Source organism: Onychostruthus taczanowskii, unplaced genomic scaffold (genome assembly GCF_017590055.1).
Source record: "Onychostruthus taczanowskii isolate IOZ18803 unplaced genomic scaffold, ASM1759005v1 scaffold19, whole genome shotgun sequence".
NCBI lineage: Eukaryota > Metazoa > Chordata > Aves > Passeriformes > Passeridae > Onychostruthus > Onychostruthus taczanowskii.
The window spans coordinates 7,348,846-7,372,363 of record NW_024499128.1 but is presented as its reverse complement, the minus strand read 5'-3'; the positions used below and the strand labels follow the sequence as shown (position 1 = coordinate 7,372,363).

General features: G+C 41.8%; 2 protein-coding genes across 4 annotated transcripts in view; one reads left to right on the top strand and one right to left on the bottom strand.

The window, feature by feature from the left end:
* Positions 1 to 12,314, bottom strand: part of LOC121334459 (transformation/transcription domain associated protein) — a 76,658-nt gene extending 64,344 nt beyond the window's left edge. For 2 of the 3 annotated variants that reach the window (XM_041401632.1, XM_041401634.1), the window contains exons 1-19: positions 12,157 to 12,314; positions 11,880 to 11,954; positions 11,191 to 11,341; positions 10,785 to 10,834; positions 9,777 to 9,887; positions 9,121 to 9,225; positions 8,432 to 8,515; positions 7,634 to 7,690; positions 6,911 to 7,036; positions 6,510 to 6,587; positions 6,193 to 6,281; positions 5,223 to 5,319; positions 4,718 to 4,856; positions 4,142 to 4,220; positions 3,010 to 3,244; positions 1,931 to 2,258; positions 1,721 to 1,818; positions 857 to 1,051; positions 129 to 320 (exon numbers count right to left, since the gene is read on the bottom strand). In XM_041401632.1, coding sequence (XP_041257566.1) covers positions 129 to 320; positions 857 to 1,051; positions 1,721 to 1,818; positions 1,931 to 2,258; positions 3,010 to 3,244; positions 4,142 to 4,220; positions 4,718 to 4,856; positions 5,223 to 5,319; positions 6,193 to 6,281; positions 6,510 to 6,587; positions 6,911 to 7,036; positions 7,634 to 7,690; positions 8,432 to 8,515; positions 9,121 to 9,225; positions 9,777 to 9,887; positions 10,785 to 10,834; positions 11,191 to 11,290 — 2,163 coding nt within the window. In that variant the 5' untranslated portion in view covers positions 11,291 to 11,341; positions 11,880 to 11,954; positions 12,157 to 12,314. The remainder of the gene's footprint in view (positions 1 to 128; positions 321 to 856; positions 1,052 to 1,720; positions 1,819 to 1,930; positions 2,259 to 3,009; positions 3,245 to 4,141; positions 4,221 to 4,717; positions 4,857 to 5,222; positions 5,320 to 6,192; positions 6,282 to 6,509; positions 6,588 to 6,910; positions 7,037 to 7,633; positions 7,691 to 8,431; positions 8,516 to 9,120; positions 9,226 to 9,776; positions 9,888 to 10,784; positions 10,835 to 11,190; positions 11,342 to 11,879; positions 11,955 to 12,156) is intronic. The other variant, XM_041401633.1, reaches the window with a different exon arrangement.
* Positions 12,315 to 13,224: 910 nt separating this feature from the next.
* Positions 13,225 to 23,261, top strand: TMEM130 (transmembrane protein 130). Its single transcript, XM_041401857.1, has 8 exons — positions 13,225 to 13,351; positions 15,784 to 16,074; positions 17,507 to 17,675; positions 18,065 to 18,234; positions 18,883 to 18,967; positions 20,634 to 20,836; positions 21,828 to 21,940; positions 22,689 to 23,261. Exons 1-8 carry the CDS (start codon positions 13,282 to 13,284, stop codon positions 22,863 to 22,865), a joined length of 1,278 nt encoding a protein of 425 aa, XP_041257791.1. The 5' UTR covers positions 13,225 to 13,281; the 3' UTR covers positions 22,866 to 23,261.
* The last annotated feature ends 257 nt before the right edge of the window (positions 23,262 to 23,518 follow it).

The window sequence follows — 23,518 nt, the reverse complement described above, 5'->3', positions numbered from 1 at the left end:
AAAAAAAAATGGAGATGTGTCACTAATGTTTGAAGCACTATTTAATTACTCTCAAATGTTAGACTGTGCACAACCCTTAGGAGTGTTGTTTTTAAAGCTGGCTTATTTTTAAAACAAATGACCTTTACCTTCAGCATTTGCTCATTTTCAGCTGCAAATAGTGAAACTGAGCCAAAAACTAACTTGAACAGCTTGAGATACAGATTGGAGAGTTCCACATTAGAGCCCATTTCTGGCAGACGATCCAGAAGATACTCCACCAAAATGGTTGCAAAGAGAGCAGAGGTAGTAGGGTTTGCCAAGAAAGAATTGGCAACAATCTATAAAAGGAAACCACAAAGAACTTATTACTACTGTAATAAAAAGAACAAAAGGATAATGCACTATCCATTAAAAAAAAACCTAAGACAAATTTCTTTCCCCATCTCCACTGCTACCCAAATGATTCTGTTTGTCCTCAGTGGAAAACAACCATGTGTGTAGCTTAACGCTGAAGCCTCAGGTTAAATTTTCAATGGATATTATAGGATTTGCATTCTGTAAAACAGCAGAACATTAGAACAACAAGCTGAACAAAACAACAAGTCCATAATGCTCAGTACTTTTCAAGAATAATCCCATTCATATCTTCTAAACTGAAGTGTTCGTGTTTGTATTGCATTACTTAGATAAGGTTTTTTGAAAATCCATTTTTACCTGATTTTCATAGACTACTCTTTATATAGACTGCTTCAAATCTCACATGCTAATTTCAATATCAATATTTATAATTCTACATCAGTCATGTGTACCTCACGGCATAAACTCTTTCCTACATGCTGCTCATTATCAATTTAAAAAGTAAACAGCAACATACCTGAAGAGCATAGTTTTTAGAGATCCTCTCCACCATATAAGGAACAGTAGTTTGAAAGATTTCTTTAAAAGTTAAAGGGTTCATCATTGTGAACACACCAGCAAAATGCTCCAGAACCTCCTTTTCCTCTTTCATCCTGACTGTCTGACAGTTTGCTACTCGAACATATGTCTGCCCATTTCCTGCTATTTGCACCTACAGCAATGGAGAAAACACATACATTGGTTACAGAATTTGAGTAGCTCAGTCTCCATTAGTCTTAAAATAGCTTTTGAAAGTAACCGAGATGTTATGGGTTTTACATGCAAGCCCCCACAAATAGAAGTTGGGCACAAGAGCCAACCATGACAAAAATACTAAAAATACAAAAAGTGAGTGTTTTCAGAACAGATTTTAAAACTGGGAAGTTAGAAATGGAGAAAAACAACAATAGGAGATATCAGTGTATTTTTAAATTACTTAATACCCAATCAAACACATTTACATTTCATTAGTGCTTTGTGTAACTACAGAAAACACAGACACATGAATGCTTCAACTGTTAGCTAAACTATCTCTTTCAAGGAAAGATTTAATTCACTACATGAAAAACTATTATTTGCAGTCTGACCTGCCTGCATGAACAGACAAAAATGGCTGTTGAGAAAATAACCTGTTGCTTGCAAATAGTAAGTATGTTGAAATTCACTTTTGAAATTTATTCTTCATATTGAGCCTTTCTCAATAGTTGTGGTACCAATTAAAGACTTAGTGAAAATATACTATAGGTGTAATCTGTGTTTTAGCTGACAAATAAATCCTTATTAAAAGATGTAACATACAGTAACTGCACAAATAGAAATGCTGTGTGGGCAGGTTTCATACCTGATAAATATCTAACGCTTGCATTGCATATTTCACCAGTTTTATATAGATTTGAGTCTCCTTAGGTTGCAACTGCTTATTAGGAATGAATTGTGCTTCTGAAAGAAAAATAAGATAGTTAAGCATTAAAAATACTATTTGCTTTCATTCTAGAGAGGCTTTTTTCTGCAGAATTATGAGAGATAAATGCAATTAAATATGCAGTTTTACCACCAGGAGCTTTGCACGAGGTGATGCCCCACGTGATCGTCTTGACCCCACAGACCAAAGTTTTCACTAAGCTCCGGCAATCCGTGACCTGAAATGTCTGCTTGTCTTCCTTTTCTTTCTCTCCTTGTTTTTCAAACACAGGTACAGGTGCAGGGGCCACGGGAGTGGCTGGGGCAGGAGATGGGACAGGAACAGGGGCTGCATTTGCTGCTGTGGGCACTCCAGGTAAGGCAGCTTCAGCCGCCCCCAGCTCGGACTGGGGCTTGCACTTCTTAAAGATGACAGACAGCTGGTAGCGTGCTATGGTGTGGAATTTCAGAACAAACACCTAAGGCAAAGGAGGAGAGGCAGATCAAACAGCAGGGAGGGGGGAAAGAGAAAGAAAACAAGTTGCTTCTTCAAAAATCATCCTAAGTTTAATAGCACTGGTATTTCAAATCAGCAGACTGAGATCAATAAAACTTTCAGCTATTTTTGAAGTCATTCAAATGACAGCAAACATTTTTAAGTGTATCAATAAACTAGTTTGCCTTCTTCAAACATCTAGTGCATCCCTGATTTTCAAAAATACAAAAAAAATCATTCCATATAAAGATCCTTAAAAAGGATCATTAGGTCTTCAAAGAGCAGATATTTCTAATTGTACAGATTGTATTGTGCCATGCCAAGGACGTGTGCAAAGACCCTCTTTCAGGGCTTAAAAAAAAAAAACATAACATAACTGGAAGGCATTAAAAAAAATACAATTCTTGCATACTCCTACACAACAAAAAAAAAAATATAACTAAAGTTTAAAATAAAATTATTTTCAAAAACCCAAGCTACTCAAAACAGGCATTAAATTTCCTGCTTTGAAACTAGCCACTGAATGAAGCTGAGTTGACAAAGCATCTCCACTACACTTGAGATATTATCCCAGCTGCAGAGCATTTTAAAGAGCCCTTCTGTGAAGCACTGAAGTGAAATACAGTACACGGGCTGTTCCTATATATTCCCATTTCTGAAGGAGAATGTGATTGACAACACACTACAAAACAGGATATCCAAGCAATTATCAAATGCTTTAAACAAATCAATACCTCCAGCATTCTCATAAGGATGTCTCTACCATTTCCATTTTCCTGTTCACTTTTAGAGCGGATACAGTCTACCAAATTTAGCAGGAGCTTGCAAGACATGGTCTGGATACTGCTTGGCAAGGATTCATCATCAATGTTCTTGGCAAACAGCTGGACAGCCAGGGAGAGGTCATTGAGAGGCAAATGCTGCCGGACGTGATGCACCAGGTCTGCCAGGGTGCTGTATGCAAGGGGTCTACAGCCAAAACAAGGAACGAGGAAAACACATTGAACACAACTAAAAATGTTCTTAATTTGACTAAACAAATAGTTACTGCCTGGAGGTACTTCCAAATTTCTCAATGTAAGTTTTCTATTTCCATATGCAAACCTAGAGTTCACAAGGCTTTTTCAGTTACACAAGGGAATTTAACCTGTGCAATTTAACCAATGATGCAGCAATCTATCCCACAACTGTGGTACTGCTTCTCTGATCTTTCTTCCTTCACTGCAGAACACCCCACCACATATTTTCATCTACGTGCAGTTAACATGCATGTTAGCCACATTCTGAGCAGTGCTGGTAATCTGTTTCATAATTAATCATAAATTAATATAGCAGAGAAAATACTTCTAAATCTAATACATGTTGTCAATAAGGTACACTTGATACTTAGAGAAAAAGAAGTTCGGATTTAGACTATTGAAGACATAGAAAGTTAGGTATTCTCTCCATTTACTTTTTCAGTTGCAAACAAGTATGTTTTAAAGTATTCATTGACAAAAGATTTAAATCTCATTCACATTTTACACCAGATATAAGATTTCAAATGTTTCATGAAATACTGGGCAGATACTGAGCTGGTTTCTCTGTTTTGGTCATCCTCCACAATTCAAAAAACTGAAATCATCTTCATTCACCCATTTCTCTTATTTTGCCCTACACTCACATTACCATGCTGTGCCATGAAAGTGTTAAACAAAAGCCACCATTACAGGAGCAGAAGCTCTGCCAATAAAAAACAATCTAATAAAATTAGTTACTGGAAGCAAAGATTTAGGACCCTATACAGAAGCTGCTGTAAATATTAATAATTTCCAAAGTAAGCAGCCCTGGCAGGCACTCAGATCATTACTCAGAACTTTCTCATACCTCAGCGTCTCCCGGGCAGTGTATCCAGAGCCAATCAGTATAGATTCATCAAACAGCTTGTCCATGCATGGAATAAACTCTAGAATTTAAAAAATAGAAAAATTAAAAAGCCATACACAACAACTGGCAAAGGAAATAATCAAAATAAGATAGTTAAGCATTAGATCATTTAACTTCAGTATTTAAACCTGAAGTTAGAAAGTGATTTTATCCCCAAATTAATTCCTGAAGCTTATAAAAGGCAGTGCCATTTACAAGGAAATTTCCAAAAAATCTCTTATGACTGTCTACTCCACTGACACTTGTCCCTTGAGTAACACTGCAGTACCCAGTCAAAGCCAATTACATTTGCAAAGAGAAAAAAAGTGCTCAGGTTATTTACAACTTTGAAAAACTTTTTGTCTATAACTAATGAGTTACTGGAAATGACAAATCGGGCAACCCTGCACACAACAATTCTATTTGGCCTGGCATCTTGTGATAGTCCAATACAAGTAAGTAATATGCCTCTAAAATTGACAGCAATGGCAGAAATCTTTCTAGTTTACAGGTACACTTATAAGGAGTGCTACATACGGCTCCTTAGGTCTGTTGTGAGGATGTGCTTAGCAGCAATCAGGAGCTCCTTCCTGAGGTGTGCTGTTTCAGCTGGACAATTGGAGAGCAGCTGCAACATTCCTTTTACCATTTGCTGAGAATATTTAGCCACTAATTCCTGTAACAAAAAAAGAGTAACATGAGTACAACTACTAAAACGCTCTATTCTTAAGGTTTGTGTTACATTTGCAAAATAGTACTCCATTAAAATTCACTAGTTTCTCTTGCAAAATCTAATCCTAAAACAAAAACACAGCAGTCATTCCATATATGCCCAGGGAGGGGGAATGGCATATTTTTACCCTGTATTCACATGAGGAAACTTTTGAAAGGATAATCAAGTACAGCTCCACCTCCAGATACTCTAAACAAATGCTCCCATCTCCAACCCCTGATGCACTGCAGACATGCAGGTCACTTGCCTGACATAAAGCAACTAGAAACCCCGTGCATTAAGTACCGAAGTATTAAAAATTCATCTTACCTGGTAAATTCTGATGATGTAAGCCAAGAAAGACAATGTTTTAATCTGAGCAGCAATGAAATCAGCATATAACTCCTTGTTATAAAGTTTATGTTGTCTGAAATTAAAGGGAACAGTGGTTACGATTTTATTCCTCCCCTTCAGTACCTTCACTCAGAAAAATTCAGTGAAGTTTCAAATTACATCATCTTGTAGTGAAGTTCTTGCTTCTTAAAAGAATACAATCTCTCTGGAAGAGCCAATTTTCAACCAGCCCTCTGCCACTCAAATTCCCAGCAGCACCTTTCTACAGAAAGCCAAGCCAACAAAGCAGCACGCATTTGGCTCAGCTCCCCTAAATGGGGCCAATTTTTTTTCCAAGCAATATTCCCTCCCACAGACTTGTCTGTCTCTCTCAAGCTCCAACCACTTAACCAGGTCACCCAGGCAGACAGGGAAAGCAGAGATCTTGCTCCCACTGGCCTGACCAGAACCACTTGCTGCTCTCCAGAAACATTCCCCTCTGAGGCAAGGAAAGCAGTGCCTATCCCTGCAACATCACAAGGCTTCATATAAGCTACACCTTGAAGAGCATAGATCTATCATTGATGGTATGGAAAAAGGTACAATGACAAGTGTCCACACTGCCAGGGTCTTCATCACTGTCTGTGACAATGTGGATTTTTGTCAGAAACTCTATTTTAAAAAAATTATCAAATCATAATTTTTATTATATTTACTCATTATCAAATAATAAACTGGAACCTACTGCACAACTATGGACTTTACCAATGACATATAATGTCAATAACTTCACCTACAGAAACTTGGTGATTTTTAGTCAAATAATCGTTGCTACTTTTGAGATTAAAAGCATAAGATTAGAATGAAAAATCACAAGACAGAAGACAAAAATACTTTGAGCAACATTGAATGATAAACTACTTAAACCTATCTCAAATATCATCAAAATACCATTAAATGCTCTTACCTTGCTTGAGCAGAAACTTGTATTATAATAGTGTTCATAATCAAGGGCACAAATTCAGCTACTACATTATGAATGTTCAGTTTGTAGAGCTTAAAAAAAGAAAGTATTATTAGAAAAATTCAAAAGTCACACTTGCAGTCAAATTACTGGAGAGCTAATGAGAAAAAAAAAATTACTATATCTCACCAGCTTTATTTTTAGATATTTTAATTTCAAAAGTATATCATATAAATTTTTACTAATATGATAGCCAACAGAAGTTACATGAGCCACCCAGTAATGAAGTATTTACATGCAAAATACTGAAGTGTACTAACCTGATACATGAGAACAACAATAATAGGTAGCTCAGCCAAGACCTTTAGTGATAAAGATCCTCTGGGAATTATTGAATGCTGAAAGAAAGAATACAAGCTTTATAAACAGTCTAATTATTAATTCAAAAGAGTATGTAAAGCACATTTTTACAGAAACTGCTCATTTTAGTAGCACTATATTTAACAATAACATCTTCAAAACACAAAAGCATTGTGTATTACATTAAATAAAATCCTGTAATTACAGCTGCATAGAAAATACCTGGAAAGTTTCACTCAGCTTCTACAGAAAAGTTTTGATAATGAAAACAAGCAAAAAGGAAGTCTGTTATTTCTGGCATTATGGTCTGTGGTCCTGTGCTCCAGACAGTCCCCCAGCTAAGAGCAGTCAGAACACTCACTGTCCTCGTCTCACTGTCCTCTCGCTCAGGGTTCACCTTCACCACAATGGTTGTAATCATGCCAACCATCTCAGGAGTGGGAACAGTGTTCTCTGGAATCACCTGAGGGTTCTCAAAGTACCGATTCTACAAGCAAAGAGCAGAAGAAAAATATCACAATGCCAGCAGCAGGGGAAAGGCCATCCATCTCCTCAGAACTGCCCCATTTAACTCTCCCCTGGAGCAGTTTTCTCCTCCCGGCAGGGATGTTTGCACTGCCCGGGCCAGACACACACCCTGCAAGCTCTCCCCCTGGACAGAGCAGCAGAAAAGCTCCCCCAGCCAAGGTGGCTCTTCTGCTAAAGGAAACATCCCAAAGTTACACTGTATCAGGGAGGGAGGATCAGACTGGAGCCTCCCTTCATGACCTCACCCTTCCCTCAAAACTGATGCATTTGGGTACCTGGAGACAACTGCAGCCAACCTCACCCTGCTTCAGAACTCCAGCTCACCTCCATCTTCTACCACTAACAGCGTGCCAGAAACACAAGGTTTTCCAAATCAAAATCTAAATGTCTCCATTTTTAAACATAGTTTTGATAACTAGATTCACTAAAACTATATTTACTTTGTATCACCAGATGCAAAATAATTATGTCAGTATCTCTTATTAGAGATAAAATTAAGAAACAAAAACTAATTTTCTGACTATAGCAAGGGCAATTTAAGAAATAAAAAGCTTACCACTACTTTTGGAAGTTCCTTGTAAATCTGTTTCACAAAGTCCAAAAAATGATGAATCTAGGAAGGAAGAAGTCAGTTGCCATAAAAAATTTTTAAAAGATAATTTTAGAACCACAATTTTAGAATTCTGTTTTAACAGTACAAATACATCGAATCTCTACTCACCAGTACAGCATATTTTTCATGATAACTGAAAATAATCTGAAAGTGTTCTCCTACCTTCTGCGTAGTTAGCATTAATTCAAATTTCACTTGGAAAGAATCTGATCTACCTATCATCTCTACAGAGTTCCAATACAGTGTTGTTAGGTATAATTACTATGAAACAACTAAGTCTTCCGAAAAGAAAATCAAGGCAAAAAGCAAGAGAATAAGAATGCAAACTTCCAAATTTCCCTTGATGAGTCACAAGAGAAAAAAGGGGAGGCAGGGGGAAGTCAATCAGGGTAAATTCCTTTTCAGCATTTTCCTTTACAAACTAAAAAGGCATAAATTCTCTTCCTTTGTGTGGGAATTTTATTCCTCAGACTGCTCATATTGTCCATAAACATTTATACCAAGTACAACAAAACTTTAACAGTTTGGTTTTTTCCCCAGGAGTGCTACCATTATGCAATCTTTCAAAAATCACTTTAATATTAAAAAAAGGAAATAAAATTAAACATATGGTTATGACAACAGGTCAGGCAACATAAAAGGATAACAGCGAAACAAACCAATCAACCCAGTTAAACAAAATAGCAATTCTGAAGAGCATGGCAGCAGGTTTTATACCATGTAACAAGAGTTATGACTTACTTCTTGAGTGATTGCTGGTCGGAACTGTTTGTGCAATTCAATAATTATTCTTAAGCAAATCAGTACATTTTCTTCATTCTCTGTCTGGAAAAAAAAAGAAAGAAACTTTTTAGTGAGCTAACTGCTGAATTCTCCAACTACTCAGCGGGTACTTCAAAACCCTTTAAAATCATATTCTTCTCAACAATCTGAAGTGCCCCATCAATATGGGTTTGTGTGAGCAAGATGCCTTTCCTTGGATACCCTGCAGCCCTAGACTACGGCTGAAATTAAATCCACCCTGAGGGAATAAAACCCAGACATTTCCACCACTCCGTACCATCAGATCTGTTCCCACTGCCCCTCAAAAAGAGACCTCCATGTGAGCTTCCAATGACAGTGTTGTGAATTCCCAGATAGAAAACAAGCTCTCAAAAATAAGCTATCTGCCAGAAAATCCTGCCCAGCATGAGAACAGCTCCCTGCATTTGTAAAATCCAAGTTTCTAAAGGGCAGAAGAGAACATGCAGAAAACCTGTAGATGGTAAGAGAGGGCATGGGTGAAGCTTAAAACAGAATGTCTTTCCATTCCTGCTCCAGCAGCACAGCACAGATTGAAAATCCTACCCCCAGCAAACTTTGGAGATGAAGAAAGTAGAGGAAAATATTTCTGAAAGTTTCTGACAGTTTTAAGAGGAAGTAAAAAATACCTCTAGAAATCTGAACATCACAGACAGAATATTTTTAGTATGAAGACGAAGATGTTCATTTGTTGGTATTCTGTGAATTATTTCAAGCACAAGCTTCCGGAGTTGCTATAAAAAAAAATAAAGGAAAAACAAAAATAATGATATGACAGAACTTTTTGAAAAGGCCACAAAACCCAACAATTAGTTGCAGCATCTTTTTCAGCTTAATAATTCTACATACTGAAATAGAAAAAAAGCCATTTTATTTCATGTAAACATAGGCTTGTATACAAAGACATAACTCTTTCTACTACCCACCTATGTGAATGAGGCAAATTTAGCTAATTTACAGCTGAAAAATTAGACTTTTTTTAAGGAATGCAATTTCAAGTATTTAATGACAAAGATTCAACTTTTGCCTTTCATTCCTAACCTTCAGTAAAGTCAGTAATTTGTAACAATGTGTAGTATTTCACAAAGAAAGCCAATTCTGTTGCACCTACTTTTCCTCCTTTTTCACAGAAGCCCAGAATAGCAAAAGTTTATAAGTAACTTATTTAGAAACAGGACTTTTTCAGCTCCACTCCAAATGACAGATTATTTTTAACAAGTCTTAAATCAGTTCATTAGGTTAATCAAGGACAGCAAAAAGGCAGGAGATGCTCCACACAGTTTACCTGTGCTGGCTTCTCCTGCAGAAACTGAACTTCCCCATCCTGCAGAAAGGTGAGAAACCGAGGGATGATGTGTTCCAGGAATGTAGAATATTGAGGGGATGATGTCACATTCTAATTAAGCACAAAAAATGGGGGGTTATAAAATAGACATCACACAGATTATACCCAGTTACATTCAAAGCCACTATTAAACATTTCCAGTGAATTTTGAATAGATTCAGTGACTAAGTATCTGCTGACACTACAGAACCACGTGAGTTCCAAGAGAACATTAGCAAAACAAATATGAGCCCTTCCCTACTGAAGGGAAGAGCAAAGAAAATCAACTAAGTCTTCAGATTCTAACATATCACCAGCCTAAGCAGTTAAAACTATTATTTTAGTCAGATAAATTGTTTCAGAAATAGTTTAAGCAGATAAACTCCAGAAGAATCATTTTTCGTTTTCTGTAACAACAGGCACGTAACAACTAAGTATTCAACTAAAGTATAATTTCTGCTAACACAAGGCTGGGTTAACTTGTGTTTCACATTTTCTCTGCTGCTCATCTAAAAAGATGGTCCATCACCATGCAAAAGATGTCCCTGGAGACATCTCCACTCCTGATGTCAGATTCTGCACCTGACAACTCCTCTTTCACAAGAGCACAATACACATTTGAACTAAATAAAAGAAAGCACTAAATACAGACATTTCACATAATTCAAAAAACAGAAGAAAAATTTCTTACTTCACTTTTATTTAAATACTTAAAGAATTTGGCAATGAAAGCTCACTAAGTCCAAATGTAATTCTTCAACAACCTGGTTAATTCCTAAATACAAACCTAGAATCAATGACTTGTAACCACATAAATCATTAGTCACAGGATACTACTATTAATATTTTAACTACATAACATCAGAAATTCAATTCATATACATTAAGCACAAGAAAGTCTGCCATTGCAGAAAGTTAGGGGGGTTTTGATGGGGTTTTGTTGCTTGGGGTTATTATCTTTTTATTTACCTCAAAATTCTCACTGACTTCTTGCATCATTTTCAATTTGGTTTCATCAGCTGAAAATGAAAATTCAAGCAGAAAAATGTGAGTGTAAAGCTAGGTCATGAAGGAAAACAACAAACTCATTGATCAAAGAAGCAATCAGATCTTATCAGTTTAGCTATCACTGCCCAATTATAAGACACACAGTTCTCTCAAACAACCACCACACAACTGCACACACACACACAGCTCACTCACTTTGGCTCATGCAAATGTTTCTCATCATTTTGCTTCTTCAAAAATCGAAACTCAAATTTCAAAGTGAATTTGACAGATTTCACTGTCTCTTTCATCAGTTGAACAAGTCTGCAACGCTTGTGAAACAAACTACTGAAGAGCTGCAATTTACAAGAAGAAAAAAGTCTCTTACGTGTATTGACATCTGTAAGAGCAGCCACAAACTGAAGGTATTTTTTCATCAAAGTGGTTTGGTCCACCACCGTAGGCCCTTGTGCTGAAACAAATGCCATCTTGGAGGAGTAAAGATCAGCTTTCAGTACATAAAATCAAGATCAACACACCTACAAAAGAATACAGAAGTATTTGTTAGTTTACACAGCTTGTAAACAGCAGCTATCCCATCATCTCCATCCATTCTTCTAACATACTGAAGAGGACCACCTTTTCCAAAAAAACACAACTGTAACATTTACTTAGGGCTTACAAACACAACACCAAGCACGTACAGCACTCACTGTGACAGGACTGCACTAACAGATGAAAGGGGTTATTGAGCACAAACATTCACGTGTTCTGCGCGGTTTCCTCTCTCCCAGCAGCAGGCTCCAGGCTCGGGGATGCTCCCGACACCGCACCCCTGTCATCCCCTGCCTTCTGCCCCAAACTTACAGCGACCCCCGGACACTCCCTGCGGGACTCGCTCCCAGGACCGCCTGCAGCTGTCCTGCCGCCACAAGCTGCCTGTCTCGCTCGTAAAAAAGCCTAAAATCACATCTAGCTTGAGACACCGGCGATCTTCCCTCCTCCCCTGGGGGGTCCCTGTCAGTTTTGCTCCCGGCCAGATCCGGCCGAGCCAGCCCGGGACCCCGCGCCCCTCACCTTCCCCGCCGCAGCGCTGCTCGCCCGGGTCGCTCCCCGCCGCCAGGGCGTCGTCACGCCGAGCCCATCTCCGCCCTGCGAACACGGGCACCGTGAGCGGCCGCAGTGGCGTTTCCCCCGTCCCTCAGCCCTTCCCGGTGCCGCGCTCGGCCCCAGGCCTCCGGCGGGGCTCCGGCCGCCCCCTCCGGCCCGCAGCGCGCCGGTCCCGCCTCCCCCCGCCCCGCTCCACCGCGCCCAGGCCCGGGCCCCACCGGGGCGCCGCCGCCGCGCTCCTCACCCCGCGGCTCCCCGGGACCGCCCGGCCGCGGCCCCCCGGCTCCCTCCTTTGTTGCTCCCGGAGGCCGGCGGCAGCGCATGGGCGCAACGGAAGCGCCCGAGCTCAGTTCCGGCCGCCTCCTCCCGGTGCCGCCTCCCGCGCCTCTCCCCGGGCGGAGACGGGCACGACACCGCCTTCCGCGCCTCTCCCCGGGCGGAGACGGGCACGACACCGCCTTCCGCGCCTCTCCCCGGGCGGAGACGGGCGCGGTTCGCACCGCCGGTCCCGCGACCCTCGCACAGCCCCGCCTTGACCCGCCCCGCCGGGGCGCTGCCGGCGGCCGCTGCCTGAGGCCGGCCCCGCCCGTCCCCGCGTCCCCGGAGGCTCCGCTACCGCCGCGGTCGCCGGTAACAGCCGGAGAGGAGTTACCGGGGCAGGGGCGGCCGCGGCCGGTGCCTCCGGCCAGCGCAGGGCCCGCTCCGCCCCGCCGGTGAACCCGGGGGAGCGGCGGCACCACCGGAAACGAAGCGCGCAGAGAGACTGATCCGCCAGAAGAGCGAGCGAGAAAGAGCTTCGAATGTTGAGTTTAAGAAAACAAAAAAAATAAAAGTAAACGAATGAAAACCCAAATGTACAAAACAAAACAGGAAAAAACAAAATAAAGCAAGAAAAAAAGAACACTAGAAAACCACATTCCGGCGCTTTTGCTGTCGCTCCTCTCCAGCAGCGCACCCGTTACAGGCCGTTCGCAGCGCTGCGGGACCGGTAACAGCAGCCGAACTGTCCCCGCAGAGGCATCCCCGCGCCACCGCAGGAATACTTTATATGTGCTTGCCGCAACCAAAGAGCAGCACAAACCCCTTCCCAAACGCTCCGGGATGTCCTCACGCTCTCGGCAGATGGGAGGCATTTGTGGTTTTTATTGACTATTTGTAGAAACCGCCGGCGGCTTTGCATCCCGGTGGCGCAGGCAGCGCGATCCCGCAGGAACTGCCCCCGGGAGAGGCGGGCTGGGCGCTGCCGCGGGGGAGCGTCCCGGGGCCGCGGACACGGAGCCGCAGTGCCGCGGGGCAGCGCGGCCCCAGCGCGCCCAGAGCCGCTCCCGCTTCGAGAGCCGGCCCCAGAGCCCGTCCCCGCTTCCCCAGCATGCGGCGGCTGCTCTGCGCGCTGCTGCTGCTGCAGCTGCAGCTCGGCCGCGCTCGCTCCCCGGCCGCAGGTAAGGGGTCGCCGGTCTGCGCTGGCATCGCCGCTGGGGAGAGGGCGAGGGGCGCGGGGTGCTGGGGGCGAGGGCTCAGACCTCAGGAGTGAGCTGCATCACGGATGGGGGTGGTTCCCTGCCCGAGCCTGATAGATGTGACAAGGGATGGAAGCAGCTCTGGGCACGCTCCCACCTCTCCAGACTTTATTCTCCAGCTCTGCGATCTTGGTGCCTGCAGTGAAGGTGGGGCACCCCGGGAAGCCGGGGTTCTGATTTGCATTTCTGACCCAAAAGCTGCACTTCTGATTCACCCGCTGACCCCACGCCGCAGGTCACAGGGCACATGGGCAGCTGCTGTCCCTCGCTGTGGCACTCGCAGAGCTCCGCTCTGCAGAGAGAGGTCGGAGAAATCCCTGAATTGGATGGAGTGTTTTGCTGTGCCGGTCACTCCCTGGGTGACCTTGGGTTAGCCACTGAACCCAGCTGCTGCAGCTGTTGGAATGATATGGCCCTGATTTGTAAAGCACCGCGATATCCTCCAAGGAGAAGGGCTAGATAAGCATGAGGTAGTCAGCTATTTTTTCCCTGAATTCTGCTGGAACTAAGTGGAACATAGCCTGAATCTTCTAGAGACATGAAACCTCCCTCTGCCAGATTTCATCAAATCACAAGCATTTCTCTTTTAACTCAGAAAATTGAACTCAGGGCCATTTCTTGTGCTGTGAAATGGGAACAGTGGAGTTCTTTCTCAGGCAGTAGCGTTACAGTTCATTTCTCACAGTTCTTCTGCCTCCAGAATTGTTCGGCATCTGTGATCTGTAAAATAAAATGCAGGCACGAAAATGCCATCTCTTTCATCTCATCCCAAGATGATGGGTGCAGAAAAGCTAGCACAGGAGTTAGCTAGCCCCGTGCTCCCTTCATATCAGAGGCCATGGATGAGTGAGAAATGCAGTTTCTAAAGGTCAGAGATTCAGGTGCCTGGTAGCATTCTGGTGGCTGCTGAAAGAGGGGATAAGGAAAGGCACCTGCCTTAGAGCCCCCCAGCTCTGCTGCTCTGCCCAGCACTGCTGATGAGAGGAGAGCCAGGCAGAGCTCTGATACAGGGAACTTCGGGTCCTGCTCCCAGCTCTGTCCCAATCCACAGCTATTTTGCTTTTCCTTTTGTTTTGGGGCTTGGGGGTTGATTTTGTTGTTTAACACACGCACATTCTTTAATGCTTCTGCACTGCTTTTTTTTTTTTTTTTTTTTTTTTTAATTTAATGTATTCTTTCCACAAAACTCCACACTGTCTATTGCAGTAGTTGGAAATCTGAAGTAATTTGAGTAAACATGGCAGAGAAGATAATGGTGAGTCATTCAGAGCAGCAGAGCTGGCTCAGCATCACAGGTCCTGCACCTCTCATGCCTTGATGTCTCATAGAATCATAGCATGGTTTGGGTTGGAAGGGACCTTTCAAGATCACCAAGTTTAACCCCCTGCTACAAGCAGAGACATCTTCAGCTAGGTCAGGTAGCTCAGAGCTCAGTCCAACCTGACCATGGATGTTTATACTGGGCAACCTGTGCCAGTGTTTCACCACCCTCATTGTGAAACAACATCTCCCTCAACCTGCTGGCTGGTTTTTTTTTTTTTGTTGTTGGCTCAAATCCACATTTTCATCCACCAGTACCCCCAAGTCCTTCTCTATCCCTTTATCCCCCAGTCTGTACTGAACACCAGGGGTTACCCCAATCCAGTTGCAGCACCTTGCACTCAGCCTTGTTCAACCCCATGAGGTTCCCATGGGCCCACTTTTTCAGCTTGTCCAGGTCCCTGTGGACAGCAACTGAGCTGCCACTACAGCATGGTACATCTTTTATTTGCCTTAGGACTTCTGGTCCTTCCCTGGAAAAGGAAATTTACGGTGGACCATAGCACAGAAAATGCTTTTACTGAGTTTTTTTATGTTTACTTATGAGGAAAGTTAGATAAACTTTTCAACAGAGCTGGCAAAGGCATCTAGTGAATGAAATCTCACCTGAGTTTGAAAGTTTACATCATTAGGACAGAGATTAGAGCTGAGCCTCTTCCAGTAGCTGGAAGTCTAGTGATCACATTAGATCATTAGTGACAATGAACCTATAGCCAGCACCCAGCTCTGGGTGTAAAACCTCATCAAAGATTTTGTGATGTCCTGGACTGAAGCTGTCTTCTACTATGAACATTTCTAGCACCCAGTCTGACATGTTGTTTACTGCTATTTATTTGAACACATATACACACGCAACAGTTTCTGTTCCAGATTTTAAACAGTAAAAAATTATGGTGGTAAATTCTTTGCTGGGATAAGTGTCATTGTAAGTCATATTACTAGAGCTGACTAATTCAAATGTATAAATAAATAAATGAAATTTTAAATGCCATATAAAAAGGTTTGGTTTACTTATTTTCTTGTGCTTTCCACAGAGTTGTATAGTCTGGAAATAACCAACAATGGTCCCATCACAACGGGAGCTCAAGCTACTGTTCAAGCCAGGCTAAGAACGAAGAACGAAAATGTCACATCAAACTGGTATCACTTTAACTGGGTCTATGCTCCTCTGATTCTGATAGAGAAATCCGAGCAGCAGTTTAATTCCATAATTAATGTGACTGGTGAATTCCCTGGCACTTTCCCTGTGTCTGTCTGGGTGACTCACAAAAACTGTTGGTTGTGTCGGCCGATTGCAAGAAACATCACCGTGCTCCAGATTACAGGTAAAATGGGCAAAATGGCTTTACACCCTGTACCTCTCCAGGAACTCAGTATACATGCCCCTGCAGCATCAGGGAGAAAGCCAGCGTAGATATGGCTTCTGACAGCAGTTTGGTTTGTAGCCCTGTGGCTGAAGGTGGCTTTGGGGGCGTGGTGCAATCAGTACCTTTACAGCCACGCTCTAGTCTCTCTACACCCAGGAGCAAAGTGTGGTGCTGCCCATGTTTTCCTGCCTCTGTCACTTAGAGAAACTGAACTGGAAACCAGATGCTTCAGCAGCTGCAGTTCACATATCAGCATGGGTCAGTGATGTCCAAACTCCTAGAACAATGCTTCTTTTACTGCCTCCCAGCATTTCTAGACCTAAAGTTAGGACGACCATCAGCAGTGCCAATCTGCTGCTTTTCCCTGTTGCATGACACAGCAAATCTTAGCCCATCAGCACAGCAGAGCATTACATTTTCTTTTAAAGGTCTGTCTGAGTGTGCTGAAATTGGATCTGAAGTCATGGCTGCATTTCTAAATGTTGCTAAGTCCAACTTCAGTTTTTTGAGAATATTCATAACCATAAATATGCTTTTTTATTTACAAATTAACCACTGGTGTGCTATGGTTAACCAAATCTCTGATACAGGGATTGACAGCCCCATTCCAACAGTAACTGCAATTATTATTTGTGCATCACCAAAAAAACTGTTAACCAGGTTTAATGAATTGTTAACAGGATAAGAGTCTGTTACTGGTAATCAATAGCCCATTAATTTTATAATGAGCTGGTGTCTCATCATATCTCTTTGATCATAGGTTAGAGAGGATTTTTTTAGATCAGTCCTTGCCACTCACTGTCCAACAAAGAACCTCTCACTGACAAAAACATCCCCCCTTTCTGTATTCACAATATATAGCACGTCTGTTATTCATGGTAGTCAAATCTTCAATTTCTGTAGAAATAGCTAAAACTAAGGGGGGAAAAAAAGCTACATTAAAAAACTCCACAAAACAAACAAAAACCACCATCCCAGACATGATGAGCATGTGTACTGGCCTGACTCTGAAACTAGATGCTTGATATTGATACCAGTTATTTTAAAATAAATAGTAAAAGTTTATATTGAGCTCAATCAGTCCAGGATTATTTATCTTAGTTCTATTGATGTTTTATCATGACCCATTGTATAACCCTCAATAAATATTTTCATTCACTGCCTCATTCACATGCATGACAACACTGAGTAATAGATGTAAAATACACTTAACCACTTGGACTGGGACACAGCAAGACTTACCCAGTACATCTGAAAGAATGTTTTCATGCACACACAGAGCATACTGTAGAAGCATGCTGCAATTCTTCTGTCACATATGCTGCCATACATGCTGTCATTCTTCTGTCACATATGTTGTCATTCTTCCTTCCCCTCTTTTATTCTTCAGAATTTATCACAGGGAACCTCACCATAGCCCAGATAGAAGACAGCAGAGTTACCACACATGGTTCTAGCTCCTCCACAGACACAGTGACCCGGATTTCTTTCTCTCTTCATGACCCAAGTCATTACTTCAAGTCAGCATCATTTGTCTACAACTGGGATTTTGGAGATGGGTAGGTGTGGTTACTCTGTTTGCTTTAATGAGTATTCAGGATGGCTCTGATGCAGATGTTCATCTAGAAAAAAATCCCAATAAAATCAGTTAGCCAATAGTCTGCAGGCTATAAATGTTGTTTTCATAAATTTTGTGAATTCTTTTTTTTAGTTTCTTTAATTAAACATGTGGAGATTAACTCTGGATCTTGCACTAATTGTAGTTCTATAGGTAATGCCACAGACATAAATCCTCGTTTATATGGACAAAAAGTAGTATTAGAATCGCAGCCACTGGAACGTTGTCTGTAAAGAAAATATATTAGAACTTGTCCCTTTTTAAACCAGAAATATGCAAGCACTTGGTAAAAGGCAGTTTTGATGCTAAATGTTCTCCTGTTGCACACAGAGTTTACCAGATTACCAAGGAGCCCTTTGTCTACTGCAACTGCTCCTCCAGGGGGAACCGCACGGTCCATCTGAAGGTCGTAGCTGAGTGGGAGCAGACTGGAAGCATCATACACGAGAGAGAAATGATGCAGAAAACTGGTGATTTTACCACAGCTCTGGAGCTCTTGGGTAATTATGAAACATTTTGCACCTCCAATGCAGAACTAGCCCTGCATGTACAGATACAATCTAGCTTTGATGTGGTAACACAACTTCAACATTGTTTCACCTGCAAGGACTGGTCAACATCATTCGGAGAAGTATTTCAATTGCAGAATTGACTGCGTGCTCTTCTAGGGTGGAAAAATCGGTGAAAACAGATAAAATCTTCAGTTTCTTTTTAATCTGCAGACAATTTTACTGTCTTTTATAAAAGTCTTACATACAATTCAAACAACAAAGTGTTCATGGTAACTTATGCTGGATATGTTCAATTTACACCAGCTATCCCTAAACAATAAATCCGTTAAATCAAGCATTAGGAAAGTCTCATTGATTTGATCAGCTTCAAGAGTAAATAAACACAGAATTAAAAATGTAAATAATTAATAAAGTTGATTATGCATATAAAAAGGAATCAGACAAAAAGTCAGGAAACTTACAACATCTCTAGTGGTAGGTTTCCTTTTGGGGTGTGAGAAAAATAGTATTATTTGTGTGACTGATGAAGCTCAAACCTGCAAGTCTATGCTGTGGAAACAAACCTTCACTGGGAAACCAGTGAGACTTAAGTTTACATGTGTAGTGTGACATCCTTGGCTTTTCATTTCTTCTCAGATGCTGTTAAAAGTATTAACATAGTGGGCTCCAGAGAGACTCACGTAATGGAAAACTTGAATTTATCTCTTCATATCAATGGCACGTAAGTAGCAAACACAACTTCTTCCCCCCCCCCATAATTGTCTCTTTAAGTGTTTTTCCCCAATGTTTACTAAAAATAGTCTGTTGAACCCCACAGAACAATTATTTTTAAAAAACCAGAACCACCTCCTTCCCCCTCAAAAATAGTGCTGAATATTGCACTTTCCTGACTTAAAATGCCATGAGCTCTAAGAGCCTGAAAGACCCTGCATCTTTACAGAAAAGTAGAATCCTCTTAGGTAAAGCAAATGCCTTTTTTTTTTTCAGTCTTGGTAAAGGTAATGTTAAAAGACAAGTAGCCAGAGAAATAGTGGGGGAAAATACATCTGAAATCTTCTTTGTGAACTTTTCTCCTTCATCAATTTCCCTGTTATTAAATTGAAATATATTCCAAGCCCTGTTGCATAGCAGCAAAGTCTGACTGGCATCGGGGATTAATAGGTTTGGGTAGTGATTCTGGCAAAGTTCAGATTGCCACAAGATGAACAAGACACAGAAGCCCCATGCAGCAAGGATCATAGAAAAATAGGAGGGTTGTGAGCACCTCAGTCCTAGCACAAGCTCCCTCAAGTTGCAGCATTAGAGCACACTGGAGTTTTGGAGTGAGCAGCACCCAAACAGAATCATTTAGCAAAGGCATAAACAGTCCCAACAGAAAAAGCAGCACAGTTTCCATTCAGAAAGTGAAAGGCATATTGGCAGGAATGGGAACTGGAGATGGCATCCCAGTAAAGGGGAACAGCCAAATACTGTGACAGGCAAACCTGAGATCACTAAGAGCAGGCTTGGTGACCTCCTAGTCATAGGACTGGGGCTGATGCAAGAGGAGTTTAAGATAGAGCTGCAGGGACAAAGAGATGGGTTATCAAAAACAAAGCTAGAAAATGAGCTAAACACATAAACATGATGCTTTCCTTAGCAAAGAATGTTGTAATGAGATAAGAAACAAAAAACTAATAAAATAGGGTAAAGAAAAGCTCTGTCTGTTGTCAGAATCAAAGTCTATAGTGCATAAGGTGAGTTCAAGCAGAATCAGTTGAAACAGGGATCTGGAAAGGTAAATAAAAGGCTTCAATTAGATGTGGTGAGAAGCCACATGGCCATGAAGTGCACTAAATTGCTGGATAGCAAATAAAAACCCTTTTGTTATTGTAAGGGAATGCTGTGATCCTTGAAATGTACTTACATTTTCCATCTACTAGTCCTTTGTGCAGAGCTCATCTTATATTCTTTCCAGGTTCATGTGCAGGGTGTTTTAAATAAAACAGTCTTGGGTGGTACAGACAGTGGTCTCTGTGTGAGAAGGACAAAGAAAAAAATACCTTCCCTTGGAAGTGCAGGAAAAAAGATTCCTTTTATCTTTATTGGATAGGACTTTATTGGAAGGACTACGGAGTTTTCTACACCCAGTGGCCCACTGATGACCCTTGCAGGTATTCAGCTCTCAGCTGAAAGACCTGCCTTTATAGAAGCATCACAAAGAACTTTTTCATTTGGCATATGCTATAAACCAAACAACAATGCAGTTTGTTATTTCTTAATTTGTATTTAAATTAACTTCATTAGTTTAAAAATTATTCTGCTATTTTAACCAAGCTCTTTGCTGAAATTCTGTGCAGAGTTTTCACCTTTTTTTTTATTTTGCCTTTTTGCTCTTGTCGTTTCAGCCCACCACTGGCATTATGCTGGCTTATAAAATCCGAGTGCATTCCACTTGAAGGTGACAAATGCCATCTGGTGGAGATCAGTGGCTCCTGCTACAACCTCAGCCACACCTTCAGGGACGCGGGGCAGTATTGCCTCAGTGTCAGGGTGGAGAACGGCGCGACAATGCTGCAGACCTACCACGGGATCAAAGTGCGGCCAGCAGGTGAGGGGCAGGGAGTCTGAGCAGCACGGAGAGTGCCAAACAGGTTAGGAACAAGCATGGATTAACCAGCCTGCAGATGAGGTTTCAGGAATGTGGTGTAGATCCCTAAAATGAGAGGAATTAAAAGGGGAATGAGAATTTATAATGTGCCTGCTGCAATTGCCCTGAGCTTCTTGTGTTCTGCTGAACCCTCAGTCCCAAGAGTGTCTTGAAGCTACTAAGTACACTGGGAAGGCTGTATTACTTAGACGAAATATTTTTCAGTTTAAATAGTCCAGCTTTTGTAGTTAGAGAGGATAACTAGGAAAACATAAGCATCTGAAATGCTACCTTAATTAAACAGTCTCAATTCTTTTTGCTTAGTTCAGTTATGGAATTTTGAGGGTAGATTTTTCTAGGCCTCTGTTTCATTCCAAGTCTCTGTCCCTCCTGCCAGTGACCCCAGCTGGCTCCCCCATGTGTGGTCACACATGGCCCTCTTGGGTCCCTAAACCACCTGGGAGAGTGGTTAGGTGGCCAGGGGAAGAGGACGGGGCACAGCCAGGCTGTGACACAGAGTGACACAGTGACACACCATGTCACTGTGAGCCAGCTGTGTACACACAGGGCAGCTCACTCCACTGGTGTGCATGCAGGGCTGAATCCTCTGTGCTGGAGGCTCTTGGCTGCTGGGGAGGTGAGAGTCCTTCCCATCGTCTTGGGGTACCCCAAACACTCTGGGGAGTCAGGGGTAACATATGTAACTGGGTAGAGGTTTCTAGGGTCTTCAGTGCAAAAGAGGGCATAAAGGGAAAGACCCTTACAAACCCCTCTCCCACTCCTGAGATTTCAGAAACACCTGGAGTGATTGGAGCTGAAAAGTTTATTCCTTCTTACACAGATTCCTTTTTCTAAAAATACTCCTAAAATTTCATTATTGTTTCCTTCTCACTGTTGCCTTTTTCTGGGGTATTGTGTCACTCCAGAAATGCCTCCTTGTGCTTCTTCCTAGGAATCCACCCAGCTTTCTTTGTCCTGCTCTGCACTGCTCTGGTTTCAGTGATGCTAATACTGGTGCTGTACATGACTTTTCGAAGTCACACACAACAAAAAGATCTCGTGGAGGTATTCAGTTACTCTTACTTTGAGCTGGGATAGTAATTAGGTAGCTTTCAGCCATGAAAGGTATCTGATATGAAAGATTCTTTAATCCCCAGACAAACAGAGTGGGAGGGAGAATTTCCCTGCTAATTGTGATCTGTTCCACAAAAAAAAAAAAAAAAAAATCCAAGCAGTGTAGGCAGATGAAGAAACAGCCATGCTTCTGGCTTGATGCAGAGAGCTCTGAATTGCCAGAATAATAATGGGCAGTTTTTTAATATTCCCAAGCAGATGCTTGCATTGAAGTATCCATTCGAGAGGATCTGTCTCAGAGTAGTTACATGAAAGAAAGCAAGGAGACAGTGCAAGAGGGTACAGGATAATAAAAATAAACCTAAAGCAGCCCTAAATTGTTACCTACCCCTTGTATGTGGCCTTCATCTCCCCACCTCTCCACCATTTCTAATATACTTTCACTTGCTACAAAAGGTGCTTGCAATAAGCATGAGTTCTTAAATCAAAAGTAGCTTTCATGATACTTTGGAAAGTACCTAATACCCTTTACATTGTGCCACAGTATAAATTATATACCTCTAGAGACACTGTCTATAAGCCATGTGCACAGCAGGTATAAATCAGAAGCCTATTTGAAGTTAGTGACTGAGTGAAAATGGTTGAGGACCAAGTGCCATTTGTAGCCCAATGTGCTCTTGCTGGATTTGAGCCAGTGGGAGCTGAACTAAAAATTATCTTTTTGATGTTCCTTTCCCAGGTAGCTGACTTTGACTTTTCTCCACTGTCGGATGAACACCGGTCTAATCATTCCAAGTCAGGCTGTGGCCCAGTATGTTGCAGATCGTGTTTTCTTCAACCATCAAAAGAAGATGCCTGGGAGAGTCATGAACTTCTACATTCACTTTACAAGCCAGTCAAAATGTACACACTGTGAAGAACACAATTGCACTTTGGTTGCACTGTCTAACTTTCTCACTTAGGCTAAGTCAAAAGCCTGGTGCTGCATGAATGGTTTGGTTCTGCCAATGCAATGAGGTTCAGCACTTTAAGTCCAGCACTTGAGTACTTCATTTTCTGAACTTAAAAAGAACAAGAAACACAGTAAAAGTAGCTTTGTATTTTTAACTTATACGGGTGTGTACATTTACAGCTGTAAATGCAGCATTTTATTCTTATGAAAGATTGTTTTATGTGCAGGTTTGCTAAATTCACTACCTCTTGTAATTTCTCTGTTCCTTCTGTTCTCTGTTCCAAAGAAGAAAATGCCTAAGACAAACATACCTCCTTTCCTATGTACAACAGCATTACTGGAAATGGAAGTCACCCAAAATACTGTTGAATGTGCATTTCTTCTATCAAGGAACTGATGTGTCCACATTGAAAACAGGTGTTTCCAATGAACCAGACTACCTAATTATGTTGTCCTTTTCCCTGTCTTAAAAAACCCCTTTTTAAGCTAATGGACTTCTGTCAGACTGCAGTGGCAGTGACATGCTCACCTGCTAGCAGTATTTTGGTGCTGCATAAACCTCCATATGCCCACCACTTTCTAAAATGGAATACCACTCTAATCTGTATAACTAGCTT

Bases quoted from the DNA above. Each gene is read 5' to 3' on its own strand.
- TMEM130 (XM_041401857.1), top strand. From the start codon at position 13,282: ATGCGGCGGCTGCTCTGCGCGCTGCTGCTGCTGCAGCTGCAGCTCGGC. The intron at 13,352-15,783 runs GTAAGGGGTCGC...TGCTTTCCACAG, and splicing joins CGCTCGCTCCCCGGCCGCAG to AGTTGTATAGTCTGGAAATA. The intron at 20,837-21,827 runs GTGAGGGGCAGG...GCTTCTTCCTAG, and splicing joins GATCAAAGTGCGGCCAGCAG to GAATCCACCCAGCTTTCTTT.